The 27,681-nt window shown below is 43.5% G+C and overlaps 2 protein-coding genes across 2 annotated transcripts in view; one reads left to right on the forward strand and one right to left on the reverse strand.

Annotated features, from left to right (window-relative positions):
• Positions 1-9,162, reverse strand: LOC120784530 (retinol dehydrogenase 13). Its single transcript, XM_040118412.1, has 8 exons — positions 9,006-9,162; positions 6,157-6,462; positions 3,885-4,019; positions 2,701-2,892; positions 2,213-2,374; positions 2,005-2,124; positions 1,261-1,465; positions 1-887 (listed from the first exon to the last, which is right to left on the reverse strand). The coding sequence occupies exons 2-8, from the start codon at positions 6,308-6,310 to the stop codon at positions 785-787; spliced, it is 1,071 nt and encodes a 356-aa protein (XP_039974346.1). The 5' UTR covers positions 6,311-6,462; positions 9,006-9,162; the 3' UTR covers positions 1-784.
• The window catches only part of pogzb (pogo transposable element derived with ZNF domain b), a 22,365-nt gene continuing 3,056 nt past the window's right edge, over positions 8,373-27,681 (forward strand). Inside the window, exons 1-17 of the mRNA XM_040118400.1 lie at positions 8,373-8,878; positions 9,633-9,751; positions 9,843-9,920; positions 11,590-11,828; positions 14,539-14,632; positions 14,734-14,916; positions 15,014-15,133; positions 15,635-15,842; positions 15,993-16,144; positions 16,892-16,992; positions 17,073-17,219; positions 17,882-18,016; positions 18,208-18,410; positions 18,763-18,912; positions 19,515-19,574; positions 21,252-21,364; positions 25,999-27,648. Of these exons, the coding sequence (XP_039974334.1) occupies positions 9,637-9,751; positions 9,843-9,920; positions 11,590-11,828; positions 14,539-14,632; positions 14,734-14,916; positions 15,014-15,133; positions 15,635-15,842; positions 15,993-16,144; positions 16,892-16,992; positions 17,073-17,219; positions 17,882-18,016; positions 18,208-18,410; positions 18,763-18,912; positions 19,515-19,574; positions 21,252-21,364; positions 25,999-27,648 (3,748 nt within the window). The 5' untranslated portion in view covers positions 8,373-8,878; positions 9,633-9,636. The remainder of the gene's footprint in view (positions 8,879-9,632; positions 9,752-9,842; positions 9,921-11,589; positions 11,829-14,538; positions 14,633-14,733; positions 14,917-15,013; positions 15,134-15,634; positions 15,843-15,992; positions 16,145-16,891; positions 16,993-17,072; positions 17,220-17,881; positions 18,017-18,207; positions 18,411-18,762; positions 18,913-19,514; positions 19,575-21,251; positions 21,365-25,998; positions 27,649-27,681) is intronic.

The raw sequence follows: 27,681 nt of genomic DNA on the forward strand, positions 1-27,681 counted from the left end.
TTATTTAACTGTCTGTCAACAAATAGCATTTAAAGACCGAAAGTTTGACAAAGAAAAAATCTCATCTCAAGATCCACTTATTTCGTTTTTCCTAAAGTAACATCAAGGAAACATGGAGGGAAAATAAAGGGAAAGCGAAGGGAACATGAAAGGAACAGAAATGAAAAACTAAGATAACACAAAGGAAACGTGTTGGTGTTTGAAATTGATTTTGAGAAAGCTGTATTAATCCAAGCTTACATCCATACAGGTCAAAGGTCACAGTAAAACACTCTCCAATCAGGCACCATGTTCTTAGTCCAGTTCATGCAAACACTTCTTCTCCAACAAACACAATATATTTTTTAAAATCATATTCACTTAAAAAAAGACGAAAGAACATCACTGTGAGTTTCTATTTTCCTTAAGTGTTAAAGTTAAAGTTTTATGTCCATGTTTTAAAAGAAATTAAATTGACAAAAAATATAAATTCTCAAAAATATCTTCAACTTGTGATTTTTGTTTTGCCTAATAGTAATAATTCTATGACCTACAAAGTTTATAAAACGCCTAACTAATTTTGATTTACTAACACAAAGAAATAAAGCTGTATTGATTATTTGTTTTAATATTACTGTTATTGCTCCCTCCTGAATTCAGGTCACATCAGCTGTCAATCACAGTGAGCATTTTATTTATGCTCGCTGTCACCTCGTCTTCTGTCTGACCTAATGGGGGCACTGCAGTCTGTAGATCTTTCACTTCCTCTTTCCCCGCTGTGCACAGACATCAGGGTCAGAGGTCATTACGTGTCCTTTACTCCAACCAATCGGGCGCTCTCCTCCCACAGCTTCCTCGCCACCACGTCATCCTGTCCCTCCGGAGCTGCCTCCTTCTCTGCGCAGTCACTGTAAACAAACACACAAACTTATGAGGACATCACATCGACTAACATTCATTCCCTGGAGACTGGATGAACCTAAACAAAAAACTGAACCCTCAAATTAATTCTGTGAACAAATCTACTGATTGTAGCGATTCCATGGAAATTGCTAAATTTCACAGTTTTAAATGCTGGTGGGACCAAACCTTTAGTGTAAGCACTGAAATCAGTTAAGGAATCAGTGAATTAATCAACTCTCCATTTGTTTTGGAGGCAAAAATCAGTTTACTTAAATAATGTAAAACCTGTCTAAGCAATGGAAGTTGTGGGACTTAGAAGAGTTTGAAAGCTTCTATGTGAAAGCACGAATCATCCACAAATATCCCCGCAACCTCCACCTAAAGTATCGTCCTGTTCGTCCCTCCAGACCCGGCGTCACGGCACAGTAAACGGTGGTCTGGCAGCCCTGGCTGGGAGTCTTCATGAGCAGCAGGGAGGGGAGGCTCAGCAACGCCCCCAGCAGTGGGAACCAGCCCTGAACATGACGACCCAGCTCGGTTCGGATCACACCCGGATGGAGACAGAACGACGACACTCCAGAACCTGAAGGACAGGTACAGGGGTAAGCGGAGGTCAGTGTCAGTGCCTTGTCTACAGGTACGCAGTCGTCTGAACAGTCTGTGACTACAGTGACTTTGATTTTACTTTCAGTTGTAGCCCTCCTAGGGTACACAGGCCTGAATGAAGCTCTTTTTCATGCGATCATTATTTACAGGTCATGAAGAGACGTAAATATTATAACTATATACTACCGCTGAGTTATCTTTTTCCTTATTGATGGTAATTGTTCCTTCTTCAACAGTCACTGCCATATTAATATTGTTTTCAGAATATTACATTAAAATGGCAGTAGACAACTTTTCACCCCTAGCGTTTCCACGTTGTTACTGGTGGAGCCTCTGCTGCAAAGACCGGATCGCTTTGTGTTATACCTTTTGTTAACATCATGTTCTAAGACCATTCTTGGAAACATTTGTAGACCGTTCTATTAATATTTAATAACACTTAGTAACAGCCCCTGAGAGTTTCTGGAGATTAGTGGGGACCACTGAGTTTTTCTGGTGTTTAGTGTATATGGGGACCTTTGAGTCGTCGAGCGAGTTCTCTGGAGAACAGGACGTTGGCCAGTTTGCTCTGTCGGTAGCTCTCCAGAGAACTGTACGGCTTTCTGCTGAAGAACAGGTCGTCAAAGTCAATACGACCTGAAGAAACAACAAAAGAATACATATAACATCTGTAAAGACAAACCAAAAGACGTTATAAGCAAACATCAGAGGTCAGAGGTCATACCCCCCCGGTGGGCGATGGACGACACGTTGACCACTCGGCTGGGTGCGGAGCTCTTCAGCTTTGGCAGCAGCAGGTTGGTCAGCAGGAAGTGACCCAGATGATTGACAGCCAGCTGAGTCTCAAACCCGTCTTCTGTCAGCCATTTTGGACACATCATCACTCCTACAGACAGACAGGTGGACAGAGAGACAGGTGAGCAGACAGACAAGTGTAGAGACAGGTGGAAATAGGGAGAGGGGCAGGTGAAAAGACAGACAGAGAGAGAGAGAGAGAGAGAGAGAGACAGGTAGACATATAGACAGATGGAGACAGAGGGAGACGGGTAGAGAGGGAGAGACAGACGGGTGACCAGACAGACAAGTGGACAGACAGGTAGAGAGCGACAGAGAGAGAGAGACAGAAAGACAAATAGACAGATGGAGAGAGAGGGGGACGGGTAGAGAGAGACAGGTTTAGAGACAGAGACAGACACAGACAGGTGGACTCACCTGCATTGTTGATGAGGATGTCTAGTCTGTCTTCACTGTCCAGGAAGTCTTTAGCGAACTGTCTGACAGAGTAAACGGAGGCGAGGTCGAGGTGTCTGATCACCACGTTACCGTTCCCTGTCGTCCGCCGGATCTCCTCCGCCGCCTGCTCTGCCCGGGTCAGGTCCCTGCACGCCATCACCACCCGAGCCCCTGGTCAACAAAAGAAACACACCTGGTCACCATGCTGACAACGAATCAAACATACCCACTCACCAAGTGGAATGTTTCAGGGGCCTGGGTGGTGATGGGTGCGTTTGATTCCAGACACACACTCACACACTCACTCAACACTCACACACTCACTAAACACTCAACACTCAGTGGTAATCCCTGTAGTCGGCTCAGATGGTTTCAGCATCTCTGAGCTTACTATGACCTCTGACCCCCGTGTGTGTGTGTGTGTGTTACACATTGTCGCATTAACAAAGCATTAGAGACAGAATAGGGTCTGTTATTTATTCACACTGTAAAAACACTAAATGAAGTATGTTAAAAATCTACATTTTTAGTGAAGTTAAAAAAAAAAAACACCTTTGTTGTCATGTGATCTTTGATTATTCTCTTCATGTTTGATCTAATTCATCGTCTGTTTTGTGTGTTTTGTAGCCTGTGTGCAACAGGACATTAAGCAACATATGGGCTGATGTAATCAAACCATGACTTTAAAAAGTCACTGTCAATTAAATTTCACAAATCGAAAGCAAAATATGTCCAAAGATTTAATAATTATTTTTCTTTTGGTTTCCAAACTTCTTCCTTGAGCTGTTTCACCACCACCGACAATTCGATTAAAAAAAAAATTAGAAGCTTCATGTGGATGTACAGGTCTGCGTGATATAAATTTAATCATGTCTGTGAGGGCCTGCACGCAGGGACAGACACAACTCATGGAGGACATTAAGATACAGGTTGCTGCAATTACAGTCAAGAATCACTCTCCATCTCAGTCATAGCTGAGTCCAATCAGATCACACTGACCAAAATGTAAACAAGCTGCAGGCCACAGCCACGTCTTAATTCTGAAATCAAATATGTTTGCTGGCGGGATGTTTGTCCCAGAAAGGGAGGTGAGTCCGCACAATGTGAACAGATGTAGGTTCCTACAACTGGAGTAATACACAATCAAACACACACACTCTAACCTCTGCGTGCCAGCTCTCTACTCGTCTCTTTGCCGATGCCGGTGTTTGCTCCGGTGATCAAAACCGTCTTTCCATCCAGACGAACTGAACAACGACACACTCCGCCTGCAATCCACCTCCTCAACATCGCCACACCTGTAAGCACACACACAGCAGCTGTTACCATAGAAACAACAGCAGTAAATATTGTATGTGCTGAGTCCGGTTGGAAATATACGTTGTGGATGTTCCCTTCTACGCTGATGATGCTTTCATTTATCTCAAAGAATCACTTCCATTTAAAGTAACACTCCAACATCATCATTAGTTTTCATCTCTGTGTGTGCAGGACAGAAATTAAACTAATTCTTAAAGATATTTTGAAAATGTCATCTTTCAGACTTCAGGTGGGTTGCAATGTCTATTTTACAACATGCAAGACAGTTATTCTTTTAATTACTGTTTGGGTTTCTAACTCTCAAGGAATATTAATTTTGTATGCCTGCTCTAAAAGCCTGAATAAACAGTACACGTTCTTAAAAAGTATCTGAATAAACAAAGACAGACTCTCAGAATAATAAGAATCAAAGTAGCAGTAACCGTCAATTATTCAGTGTGAAAAGAGACGGAAAACTAAATTAGATAAAAGGTGAGGTAAATGAATTTCATCACCTTAAATGAGAGCAGTGTGTAAAGAGCTGAATCAAGAGAAAACAGGAATGTTGAGTTAATAACAGTCAATCCTCTGATAATAAGCTGCAGCAGCTTTAACACTGCACAGTGAGTTTGTAATGTTTCCGTGGTTCATGTAGTTTTTATATTCGGCTAATGTCCAAGAATGGCCTGATACTTCTGGCTGGAGCTTTTACAGCTGGGAGGAGGCCCAAAACGATGACTTTTAACCTAAATGTTAGTGTGCATGTCTGACTTTAGAGTCATAAGTAGTGTAGGAGCTTTGAGTTTTCATCTGCACTCAGATTGTCACAAAAGCGAGACTCTGTGAAAATTTGGTTTTAAAACCTGAAGTATTTTTGTCTATATTTGATTCTCATTTGTTGTAAAGTTTTGTTTTATCAGATTTCTTTAATTTTTTCTGTCAAGTAACTAACAGAAAACCTCGGGTAAGGTCGTATTATTCCATCATAGGAGACCAACAGTTATCTTCATTATCAATACATCTGATACTTCAATTTTCTTTAATATTTGATAGATTGTTCAGTGAATAAAATGTCAGACAATACTGAAAAATACCCCAGTTAATATATTCATATTGGATTTTTTTGTCCGACAAACAGTCATAACCCAAACATGTTGAGTTTCCTGTCGTAGTAAACTGAGAAAATCTGAAAAACTGGTGCCAGTGAATTTTTGGCATTTATGCTTGAAGGGTCTATATGTAAGTCCTCTCTGCCACTGAGCGTCGTTTCTTACCAAGAGCTTCAGCCATCGATTTGTTTACAAGAGATTAGAATACGTCCTCTGAGCTGAGCTACTTCTTCAGGACAGACTGGACACTACAGTGACTCACTATCACAAGGTGGTTAGCAAGCTAACTTCAGTAGAAGAAAAAAGTGGTAGAAAGAGAGGCAGAACCACAGTTAACATTGTCGTTGCTTTCCACCACTGGAGACGGATCTGGGAGAGTGAAGGAATGAAGTTTGATGCTGAACTCTCAGCATTTTCTTCTAGACTGGTAAGTAAACAGCTGCCAATGCTAACTTTGGCTACGTAGCGATCACTGACTCATGCATATAGCCCCTTTAAAAAAATGAATTAATGATGATTCCTTTATCAGGGGGTTAATCTGACCAGGGTGTATACACATTCATGAACAATACATACAAACAAATGCTCATGTATATAAACATGTACACAGTCTATTGGATCTACTTCTTAAATTGTACCTATGTCTGTATTCCTGTTTTGTTCTTATGCTCCTAAATATTATTCTACTGTTATGTTCTGTATTGTACTTTTAATCCTTTTTGTAATCCAATTAATTTATAATTTTTACAGTTTACTCTGTTGGTTCTAAGCAATGCTGTAACTATGTTTAGAAAATTGCTATATGAGTAAAATTATTATGATTATCAGTTATTTAGCTGTTTTAATCTAAATATAAAAGTTCGAACAGAACTGTAGCTGTAAATTAACTCCAGCTAGACACAGACAGTACAGAATAAAAAAATAAATATGGACACATGTTGAAGAAGGATAAAAGTATAAAAATAAACACTGCTCTGTTCTCTGTAGACAATAAGTTAATGATCATGACTCAGAGGGGAAATCTTACAGAACAGAGTGAGTCCCAGCAGAGCTCCACATCTCAGCAGCAGCCACCCCCGGCCCTCCTCGCCCGACTCCGGCTCCGGGTCCAAGGCGGCGGCGCTGCCGCCGCCCTCGGGCCACGGCAGCACCAGGAATTCTCCCGGAGCTGCAGCTCTCATTCCTGCAGGGTCGAACAGACTGAAGAAAGACCGATCTGAGCAAGGACGAGGGGGGCGGGCAGATTAACAGATTAGAGCAGATTATCCACCACAGAGCTGCTCTGGGATCAGTTAGACACAGGAAGGATCACTGAAAACCATCTCCAACATGTCTGCTTTCCAGGAAACAAGAAAAGGACAGATGTGTTTTAAGATTAGTGACAAATACATTTTAGGACTATAAACCTCTTTAAACCCTCTGAGGTTTTGGGCTTTCTGCTTCTTAATGTGATACCCTGTAGTTATATTTGCTCTTTCTTATTATTATTATAATGTCTTCTGTATGTTTTTTGTCTTCCTACTACTCCTACACGCTTGTAGGTAGAAACATGGTCCCAAAGCTAAATGTTAATCATGTTCAGGAGATACCTGCTATGAATTCTGGTGCTGATTTATGTTACGGTGGATTTTATGGTTTTTTTAATGGATTTTTTAAATGAATTTCTATGGGGAATGATCGAAACATGACGAAACATGATGGATATCTCAACCCCTGTAATGGCTAGAAGAAGCTTCCCCATACCTCAATGCTTCACACACTGAAAAACAGTAGTGACAGCGCCACCATGTGGTGAGAAACGCGCTACCAATTATAGCAAAATGTTGTGGCTAATATGTATCTCGGCAACAGTGAGACGTAGAAGAAAAATGTGGTTTCTACGTCTCTGGATTCAGTGGATGACACTGAAGAGATTGATATAGGCCACGCCCATTTTGCCGCCATTTTGAATTTTTTGCTAGACACACTTTGGACTCCCTATCGTACATCCTCCATCTTTTGGACCAAGTTTCTCCAAACGTGGTCCATACCACGTCTGTTCGACCCCAAACACTGTCCACGTTTGATCTGAGATATCAGGTGTCGTTTTTACAGGACTGGCTAACAACCTTTTGTGGGTGTGGTCAAATCAATTCAACCTGCTATAACTCTTGAATGCTTCATCCAATTTCAACCAAATTCGGCTCAAGTGTACAAACTGAGATCACGAATGACACTGTTGAGTCACACGCAGTTTAGCAGCTAGGGGGCACTATATTTTTGTATGGTTTTTGGCCGTTCATAAATTTGCTCCTTTTATGGCTGTTAAGGGTTGATATGAGCTACATTCCTGCTTCAATGATACAAAAAAGTGAAATGAAAGACTGTGGAATCATTTGTTCAGTATATCAGAAAATAAGGCGACAGCAGATGATGCAGCGATCACACACATTTTCCTCAGGAAATGAGATTTTCTAGTCATCATTAATGCCCATTTATTAGACTACATTTTTTAGGTTTATAATTTCAATCTATTTAAATGCCATAGTGAAAAATAAGAGTGAGCAGACTATTTTCTTTTTATCCCTTTAAGTTAATTTTTCAAAGAGTCCATTTTTCCAAACGATCAGCGTATACAGGTAACTATAGCTATTTTTCTGTTATAACCCACCCAATTAATCTCCCACCAACATCTGACCTCCTTACCTAATCCCACCCCCACAAATTTGTAATAAGGTCTGAAGAAAGGTCTGGTACTGACCCAGTCAGTATTTAATATCTAACAAAATTAAGGAGGTTTCTTTTAAACGCCTCATAGATTTTACCCAGCTCAGATCTAAATTACAAAAAAAAAAACAGGAGTGTAACTGACAATAATTGAACGCCTTTTAAAATCAATTTCGTTTGGGATGTAAAATCTTATACAAATATATAATATAATATATAATATAATGCCATGAGAAGTACAATAAATAAATATTTTCTGGTGTCTTTAGTCTGAATATCTTTGGGTTTTGGACTATTGGCCGGACAAAACAAGACGTTTGAAAACACCATCCTAGACATTTTATAGGTCATATGAGTAATCGATTAATTGAGAAAATGATCCGCAAGTTAATCTTTAGTTGCAGCTGCAGTTATTATAACTATTTTCTATCCGGAACCAGAGCGCGTTGCTCTGGTTGAGCTTTGGATCAGTGAAGATGTCTGACATTTAATGAAACGTAACCGTGAAAATATTAGAGTCAGTAGAGTCCCGTGTTTAGTGAATCTGGATTTTTTTTGTTTTAAACGCGATTTGTTTTGTTTTTTTCAGCCCCCGCCTGTGACGTCAAAGTCTGTAGTCCCGCCCCGCCACAAACCAACAAAAACAAAATGGCGTCCTGCCCTCAGACTGGTGCGGTGTTTGGCGCCTCTCGGTCTCCATGATGACTTCTTGTTGTGTTTTTTAGTTTGCCTGCGGTTGTTGTCGCCGTCAGTCCGGATTACCGGTGTCACACCGGCCGCTGCGGGGCGTTATACTGCCTCCAGTCTGAAAACCCGCAACAGAGGGCACTTCAGTTCCTCCAGAAAAATTTACACCGACCAATGAGAAGCAGCGCTGTACAAAGGGGAAGAGGCGTACCGCCGGTGTGGGCCAATCCGCGGCCCTAACACTGACGGCAGGAGGAAGTCCTGCCCCCGCCTCCCGTCGAACCGGAGCGCGCCTGGAAAAGAACCCTGCGAACCCGTCCGTGCTCCGCCGTACCCCTCTGCGGCTCCAGCAGCAGGTAAGACGAGCCCGGGTGAACACGCAGACGCGCCCCGCATGCCCGGCAAGGACGTTTAGGAAGCGATAAGTGTGTTGCAGCTAGCTTGTGACGGAGGGGCGGTGCAGACACAGTAAAACAAACGCACCGCGGTGCTCGTTGTGCGCGGCGGCGGTCTGAGCTCGGCTTAGTCCGGGTCTGGTTGCACACACACCCGGGTACTGGTTTAACTGGTGTGTCTGAGAGTTCTTTACTCGCCCGGATTGCAGTTCTCCTCCCGCAGGCTCAGAGACGCTTCAACCGGGTTTAAAGAAACAGAAAGCCCGAGGAGGAGCGCCCCCTGCGGCCGCCGCCGGACACTACACTCCTACCTGAGTCTACTACACCTGTTTACTGCTTATTTTATGCAACTTTGTTCACGGCACAGGCAACAAAACTGAAGAGGAAATTAAGGCGTCAGAGTTTGCCAGATAGTTTTATTTTAATGTGTGTGTTTGCTTATTTCATGGCGATTCAGAAGCGTTTTTTTGTTTTTGACTTTAATGGTGAGCAAATAAAGTAGAAAACTTTGGGTTTTTTTGCACAGTATCAAAATTAAGGTAAAATTAAAAAAAACAAAAATTATAATTAAAAAAAATCAATAAGAAGGTGTCAGAAGGTGTGAAAAACTCTTACATTTTATTCACAGTGTTGTCTCTCGGCTGCTGCAGACTCACAGTTATAGTGTAATTTAGTGAACCTGCAGAAACCCTGGATGTTGCTATCGTCTCCACAGAAACATGGATACAGAGCTGTTTATGGAGTGTGAGGAGGAGGAGCTGGAGCCATGGCAACAGGTGGATGACAGCGTGGAGGAAGACGAGATGGAGTTCACTGACAACTATGGCGAGCCAGGTGAGACACACGCACACACACGCACATTCACACACACACACACACACAGACACGCACAACATCCTCTAAAATAATATCTGTCTCACTCCAGTGGAAGATTCTCCATCTCCTCTTCCAGCCTCTGAGACTCCGCCCCCCAAGACTCCATCCACCACATCTGCTCCAACAGGTATCTGTGTGTGTGTGTGTGTGTGTGTGTGTGTGTGTGTGTGTGTGTGTGTGTGTGTGTGTGTGTGTGTGTGTGTGTGTGTGTGTGTGTGTGTGTGTGTGTGTGTGTGTGTGTGTGTGTGTGTGTGCCACCAATGACAGATGCAAGATAAAGCAACTGTATATACTATATTTGTTGTCGAAAATTCACAGCGCTCGGATAAAAATAGAGATGTCCTACAAATAGCTGCAAAACCCAGCACAAAGACACAAATAGATGTCTAGATAGATGGATAGACTTTATTGATCCCATGAGGGAAATTGCCATGTTACAGCAGACTGGATAACAATAGAATTAACATTAAAACCACAACTGCAGAATTGCAGACCTGCAGAGCCAGATACCGAATAAAAAATATACAGTGTATATACATCAGAAACAGTATTAATCAGAAATACAGTGTGCAAATTAAAAAAGGTTGGAGTGCAATAAGAACTGTGTAAAGTGTAGTGTATAATAACTGCAGTGACAGTATGATACAGACAGTATGTACAGGTGGTAGAGCAGCATTGTGTTCACCTGTCACACAGAGGTGAGCTGTTGTACAGTGTCATGGTGTCCTGAAACATTCTTTGTGACAGTGGAGCTGGATGAGCCTGTTAGAAAACAAGCTCTGCTGTCACGGCAGTCCGCCATGGGGGGGTGGGATTGGATGGACTGCCCGTGTCGGAGAGCCGTTTGTTCAGAGACCTCCTGCTCCTCACTCACTCAGAGGTTTCCAGGTTCTGAGCAATGATGGAGTTTATTGGCATCTCTGGCACAGATGCTGCTCCCCCAGCACACCACAGCTCAGTAGATGGTACTCGCTACCACAGACTGGTAGAAGATCTCCGGCATCTTGCTGCATATGTGGAAAGATCTGAGCTTCCTCAGAGTCTGCTCATCCCCTTCCTGTACACAGAGTCAGTGTTGGTCTTCCAGTCCAGTCTCCCGTTCAAGTGGGCAACCAAGATCTCGTAGTGCTCCACAACTCCAACCTCCTCACCCATTGTGATAACGGGTTCGGTCGCAGTTCTCACCCCCCCAAAGTCGTCCACCATCTCCTTGGTCTTGTCCACATTTAGGAGCAGATGATTCCTGCTGCTGCAGTCCACAAAGTTAGCTCCATCAGTTCCCTGAACTCTGACTCCTGCCTAACTCTAATACACCCCACCACCGCAGAGTCATCAGAGACCTTCTGCAGGTGGCAGGACTCAGACTTACACTGGGAATCTGAGGTGTACAGAGTGAACAGGAATGGAGACAGGACAGTCCCCTGTGGCGCTCCTGTGTTACTAACCCTGCCATCAGACAGGGAACTACCCAGCCAAACCACGAGACCAAAAAGAGACACAAATGACGACAAAGAGACACAAAACCAACAGTGATGCCAAACCACCACAAAGAAAACAATGTTTGTAGTCCTTTTGTGTATCATTCAGTCTGGGGTCTTGCTCCTATTTAAGAGGGTGGGGGGGCTTTTACATGTCTGTGTCCAGGGGCCTGTTGTCTCAAAATCTGTCCATAATTATGACGTCCTGAACCACTTCTCAGAGGTTTCGCGTCAAACACTCTCATTTAAAAGAAATTTTTTTTTACGTCTTTCAGTATAAAATACCAGGAACCTAAATGTCTGTTTTCTTTTTTTCAGCTTCACCTCCTGTACAGATCGTCTCCTCCTCAGTGATGCCTCGTCCTCTCCCTCCCTCCATCACCTCCTCCTCCTCCTCTGTCCCGACCCTTCCAACAGCCTCCACGCCTGCCGTCTCAGCCCCACACCTGATGGCTCAGGCCCCGCCCCTCATCCTGACACAGACGGCAGGTGGGACGTTTCTCCTCCCAGCAGCCCCCGGGACAGGCAACGCCCAACCCATCCTCCTCACCACCCAGGTACAGAAAACAAATACACCCTCTGCCGATTGTCTGTTTCATTTGTCTTCATGTTGAGATCAGCGAGGAGCAGCTGCAGCACACAACTAGTAGTGGTAATATACCTGTAGTAGGGGTAGTAGTAACATGAGTAGTAGTACTTCAGTACCATCAGGGAGTCGTAGTTACTGTGTTCACCACAGGTCCATGGAAGTTACGGTGCTGCTGACGACATGGCTGAGAATTTTCCCTGGAAACAAGGACTCTCACATACATACATACATACATACATACACACACACACACACACATATATATATATATATATATATATATATATATATATATATATATATATATATATATATATATATATATATATATATATATATATATATAATATATTTTATATCACACAGTACTGTGCACCTGCTGTGCAATAAAGAAATCTCAACTCAGACGTCCACTAACAGCCTGTTGTGGGTTTAGTCGGGCATTTGGGCATTGTGAAAATATACATTTAACATCATTTTTGGACCAGACATTAAAAAGAAGAAAACAAATCTGCTCACTGATGAATTGGTCGCTCCGTCTTGAAGTCATCCTTCACACTGAGTGATCGTGTTCCATCCAAAATAACACTGATAAAACAAGGCTTATAGTGAATGGGTTTGAACTGCAAATTTTTTTTTTTTAAACTCCCCCCTTCATCCTCCCACAGCCATCTGGCAATGTAACAGCGTTTGGCTGCTCACCAAGATGTTTGTTCGGTTGGACGTCTGTAGACAGCTCACCTTCCCGGTGACCACTAGTCAGCTGACTGAGTTACTGTAGTGAGTCGACTCCTCTCTCATAATCATTTTCTCTGACAGTCCAGCTGTGACTCTTGGCTGTTTGGAAGAGGAGACGCTAAGAACTTGTTTTCAGGTGTCATGTTTTTTTTTTTTTTTTTTTTTTTTATGAACCATAGCCATGGTCAGCGCCATTTTCTTGATCAACTCCAATTTGCAGTCGCTTCTTTTTAGGAGGCACTTCCATCCTCATTTTAATCTCCCAAAAGCCGTCTCCACGACCGATCGTGCTCTGCTCAGCCTGTAATTGTAGGCGTGTCGTTCAGGGGTCAGGCTGCCATTGTCCGGAAAGGGCTTCATGAGCCAATTTTGCATGGGGCAAGCCGGGTTTTAGCTCACTACAACATCACTGCCAGAGATGGTCACTTTATTTTGCCTTTAATTCCCATATCACTTCAGACCCCCCACAAATGTGACTTTCATAGTACTTTTGCCAGAGTGCCCTACTTTTCCAGAGAAGACCTTTACCATCTACAACTGCTTTCAGAACAATTCAATGCCATCCGTTTCTTGTAACAGTCTCAAGGATACTCCTCTGATGCGATTACTGGAATATGGCTCCCATCTATTGCACCAACACACTGTGGTACTCTCCAACGATTATGGAAGAAAGTGGCCTTTTCTATCAACTTGTCACTATCAGGACATGCAATGTGGACAGGAAGTAGCACAATGATGACTCCCTTGGAGAAACCCTGGACATAATTAAACACAGTGCTCAGGCCTTCCCCTAAAAGATGGCTGACGGTCCTGTGTTCACTACGGCCAGGTTTCAGATGGCAATTGCAGCCCGCTTTCGGATTGGGACACACAAACGGTAATTTGTGTTCCTTCCCACCATGACATGCCTGACCTGACCACAGATGAACTCAAATGACTCCCAGGACACAGAAATTCTGCACATATCGTAGAGAGCTGAAATTTGGAGCAATTGTGTCCGACCGGTGTTGAGATTTTGGGTTTGCCCAGACAACAGGTGACCTCCGCCTTGCCGTCAGCCGCAAGACCACCTGTAAAGATAAAGAATCGGTGTATCATTCATTAACTAGATTTGTTTAAACTGCAGTGTGATCAATACCAGCATAGTCAATGTTAACATTGACAAAGGCTAACATTAACATGTTATGTTCAGTGTTAATCAGAATCTAAACGTGTTCGGAAATGATCTTTCTTCTCGAACAAAATCGGCGTCCATAGCAATCCCAATGAGCAGCACAAATGCTTGGAAACATGCATTCTGAGGAAATGTATATAATGTAGATGTAAATGTATATGAATTTCAACCGGATTATGAGAAATATTCAGTTTCCTCACTTGGAGAACAAAAGTGGCGGGGCATCGTTGTGGTTCGCTCCGGCAGTACTACACCTATGCAGCTTCCCTCTAGGGAAAAAGGTTGGGTTGGTGCATCCCTAACCTCACCAAACAGTTTTCATTTCAACCACCAGAGCTCCACCCAAACACACACATGTGGAGACGACCAGACAAGCAGCACAACAGCGCTGTTGACACAACCTGTGAACTGCAAACTGCTATTTTTTAACTGGTGAAGTTGAAAGAAAACCAGGTGAATCCATTGCCTGGCAACCATGTTCTAGCCGGTGTCATCACAATGCAGAGCACAGAGGGTACCCGACCTCTCGGTTGGAGAACCGGAGGTGTGTGGGCAGAGGGAGTCGGCAGAGGTCGAGTGCTCTCTGGTTGTTTTTTAGCCCCTAACTTTCGTCCTGGTTGGTCAACAGCTCTGCAGACTTTGCTCAAAGATAACGATTCAAAAATAACCCACAACGTGACGCTAGGACGTAGGTAACAGTGGAACTCCGCCGTGCACAATAATAACATCAATACTGTGATGTCATGTGTTTGCGTTTCCTATACAGGGTTTTCCAGTGCAGACGGTGATGAACCCCGGTACTCCCCTGCTGCTGAACCTGCAGCCGGGTCAGACGGTCCGGCCGCTAACCCTGATCCAGTGTAAGACGCCCCAACTCCATCAGATAGTAATCAATAAGCCATCGGATCTGATTATTGATCCCAGCTGATCTAACCATCGGTGCTTTTTCCTCACCCTTCAGCCTCGTCATTGGGTCAGTTGGTACGGCCTAGTGTGGGCATGTCGCCTATCCTCCCCCAGGGCCAGGCTGTCCAGACAAGAACAGGCCCCGCCCCCTCGGGAGGCCCCGTCCAGCCTGGCTCCGCCTTCACCGCCATGCAGCTACCCGCCACACTGACCATCCGCACAAGCACACCCGGACCAGGTAAGTGCACTGGGCACGCTGGGAGGAGGTTCTGATCAGAATTGTTCGAACTGATTGACTGATGTATTGATTAATTGATGGATCTGTTTTTTTCCAGTTAACCTCCAGATGACCCAGGTGGGTGGGACCAACTCCCTGAAGCTGGCAGGTTCTCCTGCCCTTCCCTCCGGCTCAGCCAATGGAGTCACCAGAGTTACTACGTTCAGCAGCATTACGAGTAGGGCGATTATCAATACCGGTATCATTTTAATACTGGTTCCTAAACATACTTAATTGGACTTTGTATTGCTATGAAAAATTCTGCCTACATTTTAAATAACACATTTTTACAATCTAAAACTTGCGCATGGAATTCAGTCTATGATAGGGACGGGCATCCTTAGGACTTTATCCATAGAGCTTATAAGTTTCTTTCGATTACCGTTAAATAAAGAGAAAAAATTCTGAATAAACATAAATGTTAAGGGAGTCACTACTGGTACAAGGGCTGGTTGGCCTCAAAATCTACAAGAATTCACCTAAATAAAGGTTAGTGGCTCTAACCCTTTTCAACCAAGTAGTTCCTAGAGCGATGGAACCAGAGGAAGTAAAGTAAAGTACTACACTAGGAACTAAAAGTCCCTTTGAGCATCTGTTTTCACATTTCCACTGCACAGCTGGGAAGATTGAGCAAATTAGTCAAATGATGGCAGTTTCTGTGTGTCACCTGGTCCGGCAGCTCCTGGTCCCACCCCCTCTGTTGTTACGACCCCCAGCGTGACCTCAGCATCATCTTCCAACCCCCCCAGAGTGGTGATGAGTGTGGAGGAGTTCTACTATGGGACGTTTGAAGGCGACCTGAGTCTGAGGAAGCCACAACCGCTGGGAATCAAAACCTCCACCTTCACCTGCCAGATCTGCACACATCTTGCCGAGAACAACCTGAGGTGGGACAAGTGAGCACCTGAACACACCTGGGCTGTCTGGGGGAAGGTGCAGTGGTCTGTGTGTTAACCTGTGTGTGTGTGTGTGTGTGTGCGTGTGTGTGCGTGTGTGTGTGTGTGTGTGTGCGTGTGCGTGTGCGTGTGTGTGCGCAGGTTGATGCAGCACATGCTCCAGCACTCAGAGCTGATTGGAGGAGGAGGTGGTGACGAGAGGAAGTGCTGCAGGTTCTGTTACCGACAGTTCTCATCTCCAGCTCAGCTGCAGACCCACCAGGAGCAGGTGCACGGCCCCGCCCTCTCCTCCAGTAAGAACACACCTGCTCACACACCTGAAAAATATAAAAAAGATATGTGTTCCTGGATTTGACTTGCAACATGTCGGTCCTAACTTGGAACTTGCCTGTCATGATTTGGAATCTGACATGGGACCTACTTGTCTTGTCTCGACTTGTGTCTTGTTGCTCTGGACTTTGTACTAACTTTCCTTTACTTGGACTTGAGACTGACCTGTCCTGACTCTCCTGTCCTGATGTGGGGCTTAATGTGGATTTCGTTGGCCTTCTCTTGGGTCTTGACTTGGTGCTTGTTGAATTTGAATTAAGATCTGTTGGTCTTAACTGGTGATTAACTTGGGACTAAACTCTGACGTAAATTGGCCTTGACTTGGGACTTGCTGAGCTTGATTTGGGACTTAAGATTTGTTGGTCTATTTGATTTACCTTTATTGGCTTGAGACTTAAGACTTCACCTGTTGTTGTTCACCTATCAGAGAGACAGTAAAGAGAGGCCAGGAAATGAGGGGAAAGATCGACAGAGAATGACACGTAACAAATGTTCCGTATTGGACACAAACCAGGGACGTTGCGTTTCATGGGAGCCACCTTAAACCCGGTGCACTCCAATACGTACCTGTCTCAACTTGGGCTGCACTTGAGACTTACCAGTCTTGACTTGGGACTTGACTTGGGACTTACCTGTCTGGAATTACCCTGTCTTGGTTTAGGACTCACCTCTCTTGACTCGGGTCTTGCCTGTCTGACTCTCTGTCTCAGGTATGTGTCGTATATGTGAGTGGGCATTTGAGAATGAGCCGGCCTTCTTGAACCACATGAAGTCCAACCACAAACCAGGAGAGATGCCCTACATCTGCCAGGTGAGTCCGACCTCTTACCTTTGACTTGTGACCTCCCCGTGTGTCGTCGGCCTTGGTGTTAACGCAGGTGTGACTTGCAGGTGTGTTCGTATCGCTCGTCCTTCTACTCGGACGTCCTGAAGCACTTTGCCAGCTTCCACAGAGACTCTCGCTTCCTGCTTTGTGTTTTCTGTCTGAAGGTGACCAGAAACCCCACCGGCTACCAGCAGCACCTCCTGAGACACCAGGTAACCACACCCCCATCAGGTAACACCACACACACCAGGTAAACACACACAAACGTACATACAGACACACAAATATGGTGTCTCGTTATCCAACAGACTCCAGTTGATCGTGTCAACTGTGTCGGTGTATGGAGTTAGCTTCCTGTTCATATAATATATTTATCATAGAACGTAGCGGCACGTAAAGTCTACAGTTTGGTGCAAAGCCCGGTTGTGGCGTCATGGTTCGGTACATTTTGGCTTCAGCAGGGAAAAGAAACACACAAGAAAATATGTTGTGGTTTATTTTGAAAAACATAAACATTTAATAACTTTTCGCTGGCCACAATTTTTACTTTTTTTAATTTTTAATTTAATTAAATTTTTTTTTTTTAAACACTAGCGGCATTCACCGAATGACCCGTTCATCCGGGGCCGAGCAGCACGAGCATGGTTCAGCTAACAGTCCCACCGCCAAAGCTGTCCGAGTGCAATTCGGACTGCATTAAACTGAATGCACAGTAATTATTTTGTTCGTGGGGGGGCACCAAACCGAAGGAAGTTGCAAACTGAACTGAACGTCCCGTAGCGAACAGTTCAGAACCAGTACGCGCATCGTTACATCCCTAAATTATAACACGTTTTTGATTAAGCGATTCATCTGTTGTCGTTCTGTGTCTCAGATCAACCAGGCCTTCCACTGTAACAGGTGTCGTCTTCAGTTCGTCTTCCTGAAGGACAAAATGCAACACAAACTGGAAAACCACCGCAGCTTCCGTCGACCCGCTCAGCTGGAAGGACTGCCACCAGGGTCAAAGGTCAGCTCCGTACTAGGATAGTACTGACCTCCAGTCTGTTATTGTGTCACAGGGAAGTGTGAGGGGCTGAATCGACAGCTGATCAACCTTTTTGTCTCATTTATATCAAAATAAATGTTTTAATTTTTCTGCTACATCAGCTTTCAAGTCCAAACCCCGTCAGTTCTGATTATTGATCCCTGTGTCTCCAGGTGACCATCAGGACCTATGGGAAGCTCAAGCCTCCAATGACATCAGCAGGTGGGCGGCTCCTCCAGACCCACTCGTCCCTTGTCCAGCCAATCCACATCAAGACAGAGCTGCAGAAGTCTCCGAGCCACAGAAACCCTATGCTCTCCAAATCCCCCCGATCCAACACCAAGAGACCTGTCAGCCGCCGAGTCCACGTCAACAGGTGAGACTGAGAATGATAGTCGGAGCCCAGCTGAAAAAATGTGAAGTTGTACCCCCCTCACTCAGTGATCGGTCAGCTGTGTGGCAGCTCTGTTTTCATTTGTTACACAACTGAGGTCGAGACTGTGAATCTCTTCAGGAGAAACTTCTCCATATTTAAACCACATCAGCCCCCCTGAGTCTGAGACGTCCTCACACAGATCTTCCGGTGGGAAAATGTCACATATCAGTATCCACTAAAAGAAGAACATATTGTGTGTCTACTGGAGGACAAAGGAGACGTCCTCTCACTTCAGCTCAGCGTCTTTCTCCAGATGCATGCTCAGACATTTCCCCTTGTTCGTGTCCTGCAGGGCTTCATCGTGCGACGGAGACAGGTTGGTGTGTTTGGAGTGCGGAACCGAAGCCTCCGACTTCTCCGCTCACTACCCGACCCACGTCCACTGTCTGCTGTGTCCATACAGCAGCTGCTGCTCCAGAGCCTACGCTGCTCACATGATACAGTAAGAATACTGCAACGACACTCACAGTACTAACTCCCGCAGTACTTTTGAGGACCATCTCTACAGAAAAGAGACTTTGAAGTTTACGTTGTTTGGAGATCAGTCCACATATAAAGTACTGGAAGGAATAATCGCACTGTAACCTGAAAAACTCAAACTAAACTATACTACATGGGAAAATTACCTTTAAAAATGACTAATAGATCAAGAAATGGCAGCATTACACACGTTAAATTAAGCAGCCTGAAATGGAAAACAGAAAAAATAATATATTCATATTATATGAAAGGTTTGATGACAATTAAATTAATATTAAAATCTCACAGTCAAGTGAAAAATATAAATGGTGACTTCTTTTGTCCTTCCTTTTGCATGTTATTGGATTTTTCTGGCCATATGTACACAAAGAGTTGTGAATTTAAGTAGTTGCAGAGTAAAGCTCATTTATTTACACATTTTCGGGTAAATTTCTCTGTTGGATTCTACCTTTATTTTTGGATGGACTGACCCTCCACTGGCCAACTTCAGGGGTGTGTCTGGTGTCTGCTGATCGACTACTGTGATTGATAATTCTGGTTTTTCTTGTCCGTTTATAATTGCAGCCACCACGTGCCGCGCTCCAAAGACAAGGTTCTCCCTCTGCACAGACTGCCTCCTCCATGGTGAGATTCATTGATCAGTTATTGATCTGATCAGGTTTAAAAATGTAAAACTCTGATCTCAGGTTGGTTTGTTATCTAGAGATGAAGCTGCCTTTGTCTGTATCTGCTGAACATCTGAACTCAAACACTGTACGTACTGTAATAGTAACATACAGTGAATATAGATGCGTTTTCACTTTAATGTTTAAAGAAATGTTTTTTACTTCTGTTTTTATTGCTTTTAATGGAGCATTAAGACAGTAGAATAAATAGACACCTCGGACCAGGTCACCAGGGTCATACAGTATGAGAGAATTAATTCATTTGAATGGAGTCTGTCCGTTTTTTTTACGCCCACTAAATTGAGTTTACTGTGTTGTAAAAAGAAAGAAAACAAACACTCATCTTCGAAAGTAAAGTGTTCTTATTCTTCCTCTCAGATATACAGTACCTGTTGATAAATGAAATTTCAACTCCCGTCTTGATGTCGCTGTAAAGATGAGGAAAACAGATCTGAGTCAAATGAAATAAAAAGAACAAAAGATATAATCAGGTTTCTTGAGATAATCGGAGACTCCTCTTCACCTGCCGTTCATTCGCACAGTTCCTACAACTATCATTCCCACGTTTGACTCGCTAAACGTTGTTCTCCATCATAGCCTGACATGGATTTGCTCTGTCATGACACGAAATGTTCATTTATCCTCGCCTGTGCTTCAGTGACTGAGTCTGACCTGCAGGTGTCGCTCTCGATCAGCGATAACTCCTCTCACTGTACAAAACGCGTTATCTGGTCAGATATTACTGAATGTTGACATGACTTTTACACGCTTCATGCTTTGTAACAGTGAACTGACTGTTTCTGTGCTGATGTGGTGTTTGAGAACTGAAACACTCAGACGTGAACTGTGCCGTTAACGTTGATTTATAGGACAAGAAAAAGGACGCTGAGGACGCTGAGTGACTGTCCTCTGTGGTGGTGGTGGTGGTGTTGTTTCTGAACTTGGGGATTTTAAAGACCTATGAATATGTGTGTGTGTGTGTTTTGTTTTGTTTTATGGCTTTTATAGAACATACAGAGCATTCAGAAAGTTTTCAAACCCCTTCACTGTTTTGACTTGTCGTTATGTTCGTAATGTTTAGTATTCAGACCCTCTGCTATGACACTAGAAATTCAGCTCGGGTGCCTCCCATTTCTGTTGATCATCTTTGAGATGTTTCTGCACCTTGACTGGAGTCCACCTGTGGTAAATTCAACTGATTGGACGTGATGTGGAAAGGCACACACCTTTCTATATGAGGTCTGACAGCTGATGACGTATATCAGAGCAAAAACCAGGACGGTTGAAGGAACTGCCTGCAGAGCTCAGAGACAAGATTGATAACGATTTTAGCATATTGCTCTAACATAACAACATGTGAAAGCCGGAAGGCATCTGAATACTTTCTGAGCGCTCTGTACAAAGCAGCCAACCAACAATAGTGAAATAAAACGATAAAGAAAAACACGTGGACATATTAACAGGCAGCTGCACAAAGTAAAGAATCTCAGTTTCTCCGGTTTGAAATGCTGCATCACCAACATCAGCCACCGAGTCAGTCTGCTCCTGCGATGTCTCTGTCTGACCTGCGGGCGGCGCTCTTCATCACTGTTTCTTTATATCAGTGTGATAAACGTGTCTGTGTCTGGTCCAACAGTGTGTTCCTGCTGCAGTGCTCTCAGTGTGACTTCAGGCCTCAGACTGCTGATGAGATGGCCGGTCACCTGCTGACGAACCCGGGGCACCGCAGCGCCACCTGTCGCACCAGGAGTAAGACAACACACACATCACACACGCTGAAGGCTTAGCACGACATCAAGAGTCACAGTAACACCGACATATATCATAAGTTACTAGTCTGTGGACCATGATTTACTTGGTAGAAGATTTCCTGGAAACAAGCCTTTACTTTGACACCAATCACAGGTAAAATAGAGACTGACTTCCCCTGGTACACTTTTACCTAACGACTGTAGACCCACGGCAGGTTCAGCCTGTATGAAGAATAAAGTTAAAAGTAAATAAAAATGAAATGATAAATGTAGTGTTTGTTTGGGTATAAATGGAGCAGTTGTTAATAGAAACACCTGTGGAAATCAGCAGCACATGCCTTTAAAGGCCAGGCTAGCTTAAACTAAACTAAGCTTAACTAAGTTAAGTGTCTCAGAACTTTGTCTCTATTTTTCTTATAGCGAGAACCAAATAACATCGTTGTTTCCAGGAAATTTAAAGACCTTATGAGGAAATTATCAAGAAAACAGTCCTGAGTCCACCTCTAACGGGACATTTATTGACTTGTGATTATCAGTCGTGTCGGCGCCATAACTCCAGAGTTGGTGAGTTTGGTCCAGACTCAAACACCATGAATCTACCGTCGTCTGGGTCTTTATTAACTCGCTTACCTTTTATCAGAGAAAGGCCTTTCTTTGAGACGGGTCCATGTTTGTAATTTCCTCTGTTATAAGTAGATCTTATCATATTTTACCTATGTCGAGTTTAAGTGTTTTTTTTTTTTTGTTTTTGTTTTTTTTTTTCCCTCTAAGTCAACTTCTAAAAACCTGTACAGCTGCAAACATCTCATCCACACTGGAGAATATTTTTCTGTTGCTTTTTAACATGGTCGTAGCTATGGAGGAAGGCGATGTCTTGTTCTTAATCCTGCCTACAAAGCTGTGAAACAGTCCTCAGTGAGCTCACTGGACCACTGAATGCTGTGTGAGGGGACTCAAAGGAAACAGCAGGCAGAAAGTACATCTGTACTCAAGTTGTTGGCATTTAGCTAAGACTCTGTGTGCTCCTTCTTTAATGACTCGACCACCACAACCAAGTAAATGGTCAGTTCCTACGGACACATTGACTAGATGGGCTGATCATATATATATATATATATATATCCAGATCTGATTTGGTTATTATCAGAGTTTTCTGGTGATTATGAGATACTAAGTCATAAAGATCAGATTATGTCTGTTCCTTGGTGGATGCAGTTTCCTTCTGTAAGACAATTTGTAGGCTGCAGGAGGTTTATTTTACAAACTAACAGCAGGTCTGACTCTGACTCGCTTTATCAGCTCTGTTAATACAGGCATGAACCCAACACAGAACTCCAGCTGGTCACATGTTCACATCTGGATTTAGTCTCCAAAGTAAATATTTCAGCCAGTATCCAAAGTTTGGCTTGGCCTCTTCAGTCACATCCCAGTGGAGCCAGCAGACGAAACCAGACCAGACCAGGAATTAAAGGACCACACCAGTTTTTTCTGTATTTTATCCCAGTTACTACAAATCACATAAACTTTACATCAAAGTTTATTCATTTTGCAAACCGCAGTGATGTGTTTTACTTTCTCTGCAGTTGGTTTCTAATATTTTCCATATGATTATTAATTGATAGACTCATGAAACTTGTTTCGAGTGGTTTAATCAGTGATCTGCATTATTATTATTTTATCAAATGTTATGTTACATTATTGAGGTGCATATTAAACTGCATCACCACTCAACAATGATGTAGTTTAACCAAAACATCTTATCTCAAGGTCCTCTTACTCGGTTTCTTTTAAAGCTTTCACCTAGAGCTGCAACGATTAGTCGATTAATTCATGAGTCGAGCTCCAGAATATAAATATTCAACTATTATGACAGTCGATTAATCCTGAAGGTTTTTTTTTTTGTTTTTTTTCAACAGCAACATTTTCTGGTTCCAGCTGTTAAGATTTGCGGTTTTTGTTTGTTTTTATATCATTTTAAACTGTTTGTTGGAAAAAATTAGACATTTGTTAAATCACTTTGGACGCTGGACATTTTACAGACAAAACGATTAAGCAATTAATAAAAAAAATAATCAGCAGATTGATCAATAATGAAATTAATCATTAGTTCTGGCCCTACTTTCATCTGTATCATGTGACAAAAGGCAGTTTTGTATGGAGATCAATCAGTTGATTCATCAATTAATCGGCTGAAAATCAATCTGCAACTATTTTAATAATTAATCAATTTTGTGGGTTGTTTTTTTTTTTTTTTTTTTTGATGTTAAACGGCTAAAATCTGTAAATATTTTGTTCCAAGAACCATCAGCATTGAAATTAAAAACTGAGCCACGAATCCTGCCCGACAGTATTTGATTTTCTGTTTTTAAAATGTTTTATGCTCTATTATAAGTATTTTATTTACAAATTTTTAGTATCATATTTTGTTTAAACCTCAAATGTTTTTGTCACCATAGTTTTTCTAAATCTGTCTGCTTTTATGTTTCTGTACTCTAATGACAGTTTTTCACTTTGGTTAATACATTGCAGTTTTAGTTTATTTATATAGCACTTTTCAAAAACAATGTTACAGAGTGCTTTACAAAAAACAAACAATAAAAACATCAGGAAATAAAATCAACAAGATAGAGACCAGTGAACCAGACATAAGATAAAAATCTAACAATTATCCGAAAGCCAACTAATAAAATAAAGAAAACGAACGAACATGAAGGACAAAGAAAAACAATAAATATCTGTAGAGCCGATAAAAGCTGTACAACCATCTTCAGATATATCAGTGAACTGACGCCTCCTCTCAGTTTCAGCTGTTCTTTCTGCTCATGTGAATAAAAACTCAGCTGCTGTTGATGAACTTTCTGATTCCTCTCCTCTTAAATCAACTTCTTTCTCTGGGAGGACCAGAGTTTTCCACAGATCCGTTTCCCTCTTTGGTTGCACCACAGCTCAGATGGTGCCAAAGTAAATAAAAATGACCTCGACGCCATGAAGCTGTGGAAGCAAAGGAAGTGTAAACAGCGGAAGGGACAGTGTTGTATTTGGAACAATGTGTTTACACATTGAGATGTCTTCCCACGTGATCTGTGGCCAATGTAATCTTTGACCTCTAAAACTCAAGACTGATTTACTTCACCAATGATTAAAGGACTACTACATCAAAAATCTGTCTTCTGAGTATCAAACATTCCCCCCTGTAGGCTTGAGCAATGGCCCTGAACAGTTTGTATCTTGCTCACATTTACAGTAGATTCACAAGGAGATCCAGAATCAGAGGTAAAATAAACACGTCAGACATCCGTAGAAACTTCTTTCCTCACTCCTCCAACTTATTTCACTTCTCCACAGTTTGTCTTCATATGCTCCAAACAATATTTGACTCATCAGTAGGTCTCCAGAAACCCTACTTACCCTGGTTCTGGCTTCATTACATTTAGGACTGAATTATAAATCCTTCTGTTTACTTTTAGGGCCTGACAGTTTGGCTCCACCATGTCAGGGAGTTGCAGATCTCAGATACAGGTCCTCCAGACCTCAAAACAAGGTCTCCTGGTTGTTTACTGCTGAAAATTTAGGACTCATGATGACCAAGCTTTTGCTTTTCTGGCTCCTTGTTCTGTGTAAACTTAGCCTAATTATGACGTTGGTGTTTGCTAAGTCTGCAGAGGTCGAAAAGGGGTAAAAAGAACAACTTGACTGTGAGACCAACACGTCATTAAAGTCGTTTGTTATACTGCAACTGTTGCTGGAGTTTTGACCTCAGACTATTCCATCTTCTATGCACCTTGTAAGTAGGTGAAGTAGTTCTTACATAGCGATTGGTTCTTAATAAATAGTAACACCCACTAACTAGCAGGTGTGATCGCTGATAACCAACAAATTCACCTTCTGCAACAATAAAAACAGAACATGTAGCCCGCTTGGAGCAACTAGACGAGCTAATTAAGAACAGCCAACATATTCAGCATCAGCAGGTAACGTGATCGACTACACCTGCTTGATATTTATGATGATGTGAATATTCTTTCCCGTTATCGATTCAGACATTTAAGAGGAATTTACTTAGTAAGTGATTTACACTTTACTAAAGTCTTTACTAAGACTTTAAGTCTGTGGTTTAAAGATTTATTCGGATGCATTTTATAGTAGTTTTTTCTCTTTTTTTTCAAAACTGAGAGGTACTTTGCAAATCTGGTTTTGAAAAATACCGCTAAGTAAAGTTTCACTTACTTAGTTACTTCCTGCAGAGCCTTGGCACTTTGAGAAGGCAACAGCATGAGACGGACATAGAACATGTTTGAGTAGGAGATGCTATGGTCTCGACTGACAGCATGAAAATGGTTCTACTTTAATAATCAGGATGAACACGCTGGCCTCGCTCCTACTTCTGGTGGACTCTGAAGTAGATCTGTTGTGGAGAAAGTGAGTGTTTGAAACTTAATCAACATACAAGTTAACGGTGAAGAAGTGGATTATGGTGCAGTAGGTTCGAGGAGTTTCAACAGCTGCTTTGATATGTTATGATTTTTAACATCTTTGGTTGATTTTGTTTTGATATTGATGTTTCTAATATATAAATGTATTGAATTATTTTTTTCATATCCTAATAAAATATATTTTCCCACTCCTTTTCAGCCTACATTGAACCTGACATTCAGTTCTGCCACGATGAAGAGCATCGTTTCTCAGAAGACAAGGAACCAAGCCAGAACAAGGACTTGCCTGATCCCTCCTGGAGATCAGCAGATTGCTGGAGACAGCCGGTGGAGAGTGAAAGCACCCAGTCCACCATTGTCCCTTTCCTGCAGAGCAGCGGGCCTCGGCACTACCTGTCAAAGAACAGCGACGCGATCGACTTCTTCAACCTGCTCTTCCCTTCAGCGCTGGTGGAGCTGATCACCACTGAGACCAATGCCCACGCCAAGACCTGCCAGTTCCTGGGCTCCTGCCACCCAGACTGGGTCCCTGTCACCACTCATGAGATCAAGGGTTTCATTGGCCTGGTCATTCTGATGGGGATCCAGAACCTGCCTGACCCATCTCACTACTGGTCCTGGAGTCACTACGACAACAGCTACACCTTCTACCGAGCAATGAGCTTCAAACGCTTCAAGCAGATTGCTGCCAACATCCGCATGGGGAGTTTCGCCACAGACGAGTATCGTGGCACCAACGACCCCAGCGACTCGCTGCACATCTTCAGGCCGATGCTGGACATCCTGGGTGGAGCAATGTGGGACGCTTACCAGCCGAACTGCTGTCTGACCATTGACAGGGCGCTGCTGCCCAGCCTGGAGGAGGAGAGCTGCCACACTAAAGGGAACCCAAAGACCCAGCCTCAGGTGTGGCTGCTCTGTGACTCCAAGTCAGGCTACTGCCACCGCTTCTTTATCCAGGTGGGGGAGAAGAGGGGCCAGGAGCCGGGCTTCACCGTGGTGCCACAGCTGATGAAGGGTCTGGAAGACAAACACCACCAGCTCTACCTGGCCAGCTCACTTACTTCTGTCCCGCTCATGCAGAAGCTTCTGGACCAGGGCATCTATGCCTCCAGCTCCTTCCCTCCACCCAACCCCATCCTGCCCAGAGAGCTGTGGGAGGAGGGCTGGCTGGAGAAACCCGGGGACTTCCTGCAGAGGCATTTTGGACCTTTGCTGGCCACCCGTTGGAGGGACACCAAGGAGATGGGCTGCCTGTCGACTAATGCAGCTCCGGGTGAACCGGACTCTGTTTGGAGGAGGTCTCAGACCAAAGTTGGTAGCTTGGACCCCATTGACCGCCCCATGGCCTTCCGCCTCCTACAGGAGAACATGCGAGGGGTTGACATCTGCAAGCAGCTGCTGGCCTGCAACCCGCTTGGAGGAATCCCTCAGGACCGACACTGGCGCAGCCTCTTCTGGTTTCTGGTCAACCTGAGTATCGTTAACGCTTTCATCGTTCTGCGGGAGAGTCGCAAAGAGAGCCCACCTGCCTGGGTGCAAGACGGCCTTTTTACTCAAGTCAACTTCCGCAAGCGTTTGGGTAACCAGCTAGCCAAGTGTGCCCAGAAATACTTTGAGACCATGGAGATCGCCAGCTCCCGCGGGATGAGGGTGGAGGTGGCAGACGAACCAGTTAAACTAAGACACAGGATGACAAAGATCAGTGCAGTCTCCAAAAGGTGCAAGAACTGCAACATGAAGAACATGCGCCATGAGAGCGTGTACGGCTGCGTCACCTGTAAAGCCAACCTGTGTAAACAGCCGAGCTGCTTCTGGGAGTATCACGGCCTGTCATCCCTTAACAAAGGTCGGTATTCTGTAGTGTTTATTTCAACAGATC

Source organism: Xiphias gladius, chromosome 22 (genome assembly GCF_016859285.1).
Source record: "Xiphias gladius isolate SHS-SW01 ecotype Sanya breed wild chromosome 22, ASM1685928v1, whole genome shotgun sequence".
NCBI classification, from domain to species: Eukaryota; Metazoa; Chordata; class Actinopteri; order Istiophoriformes; family Xiphiidae; genus Xiphias; species Xiphias gladius.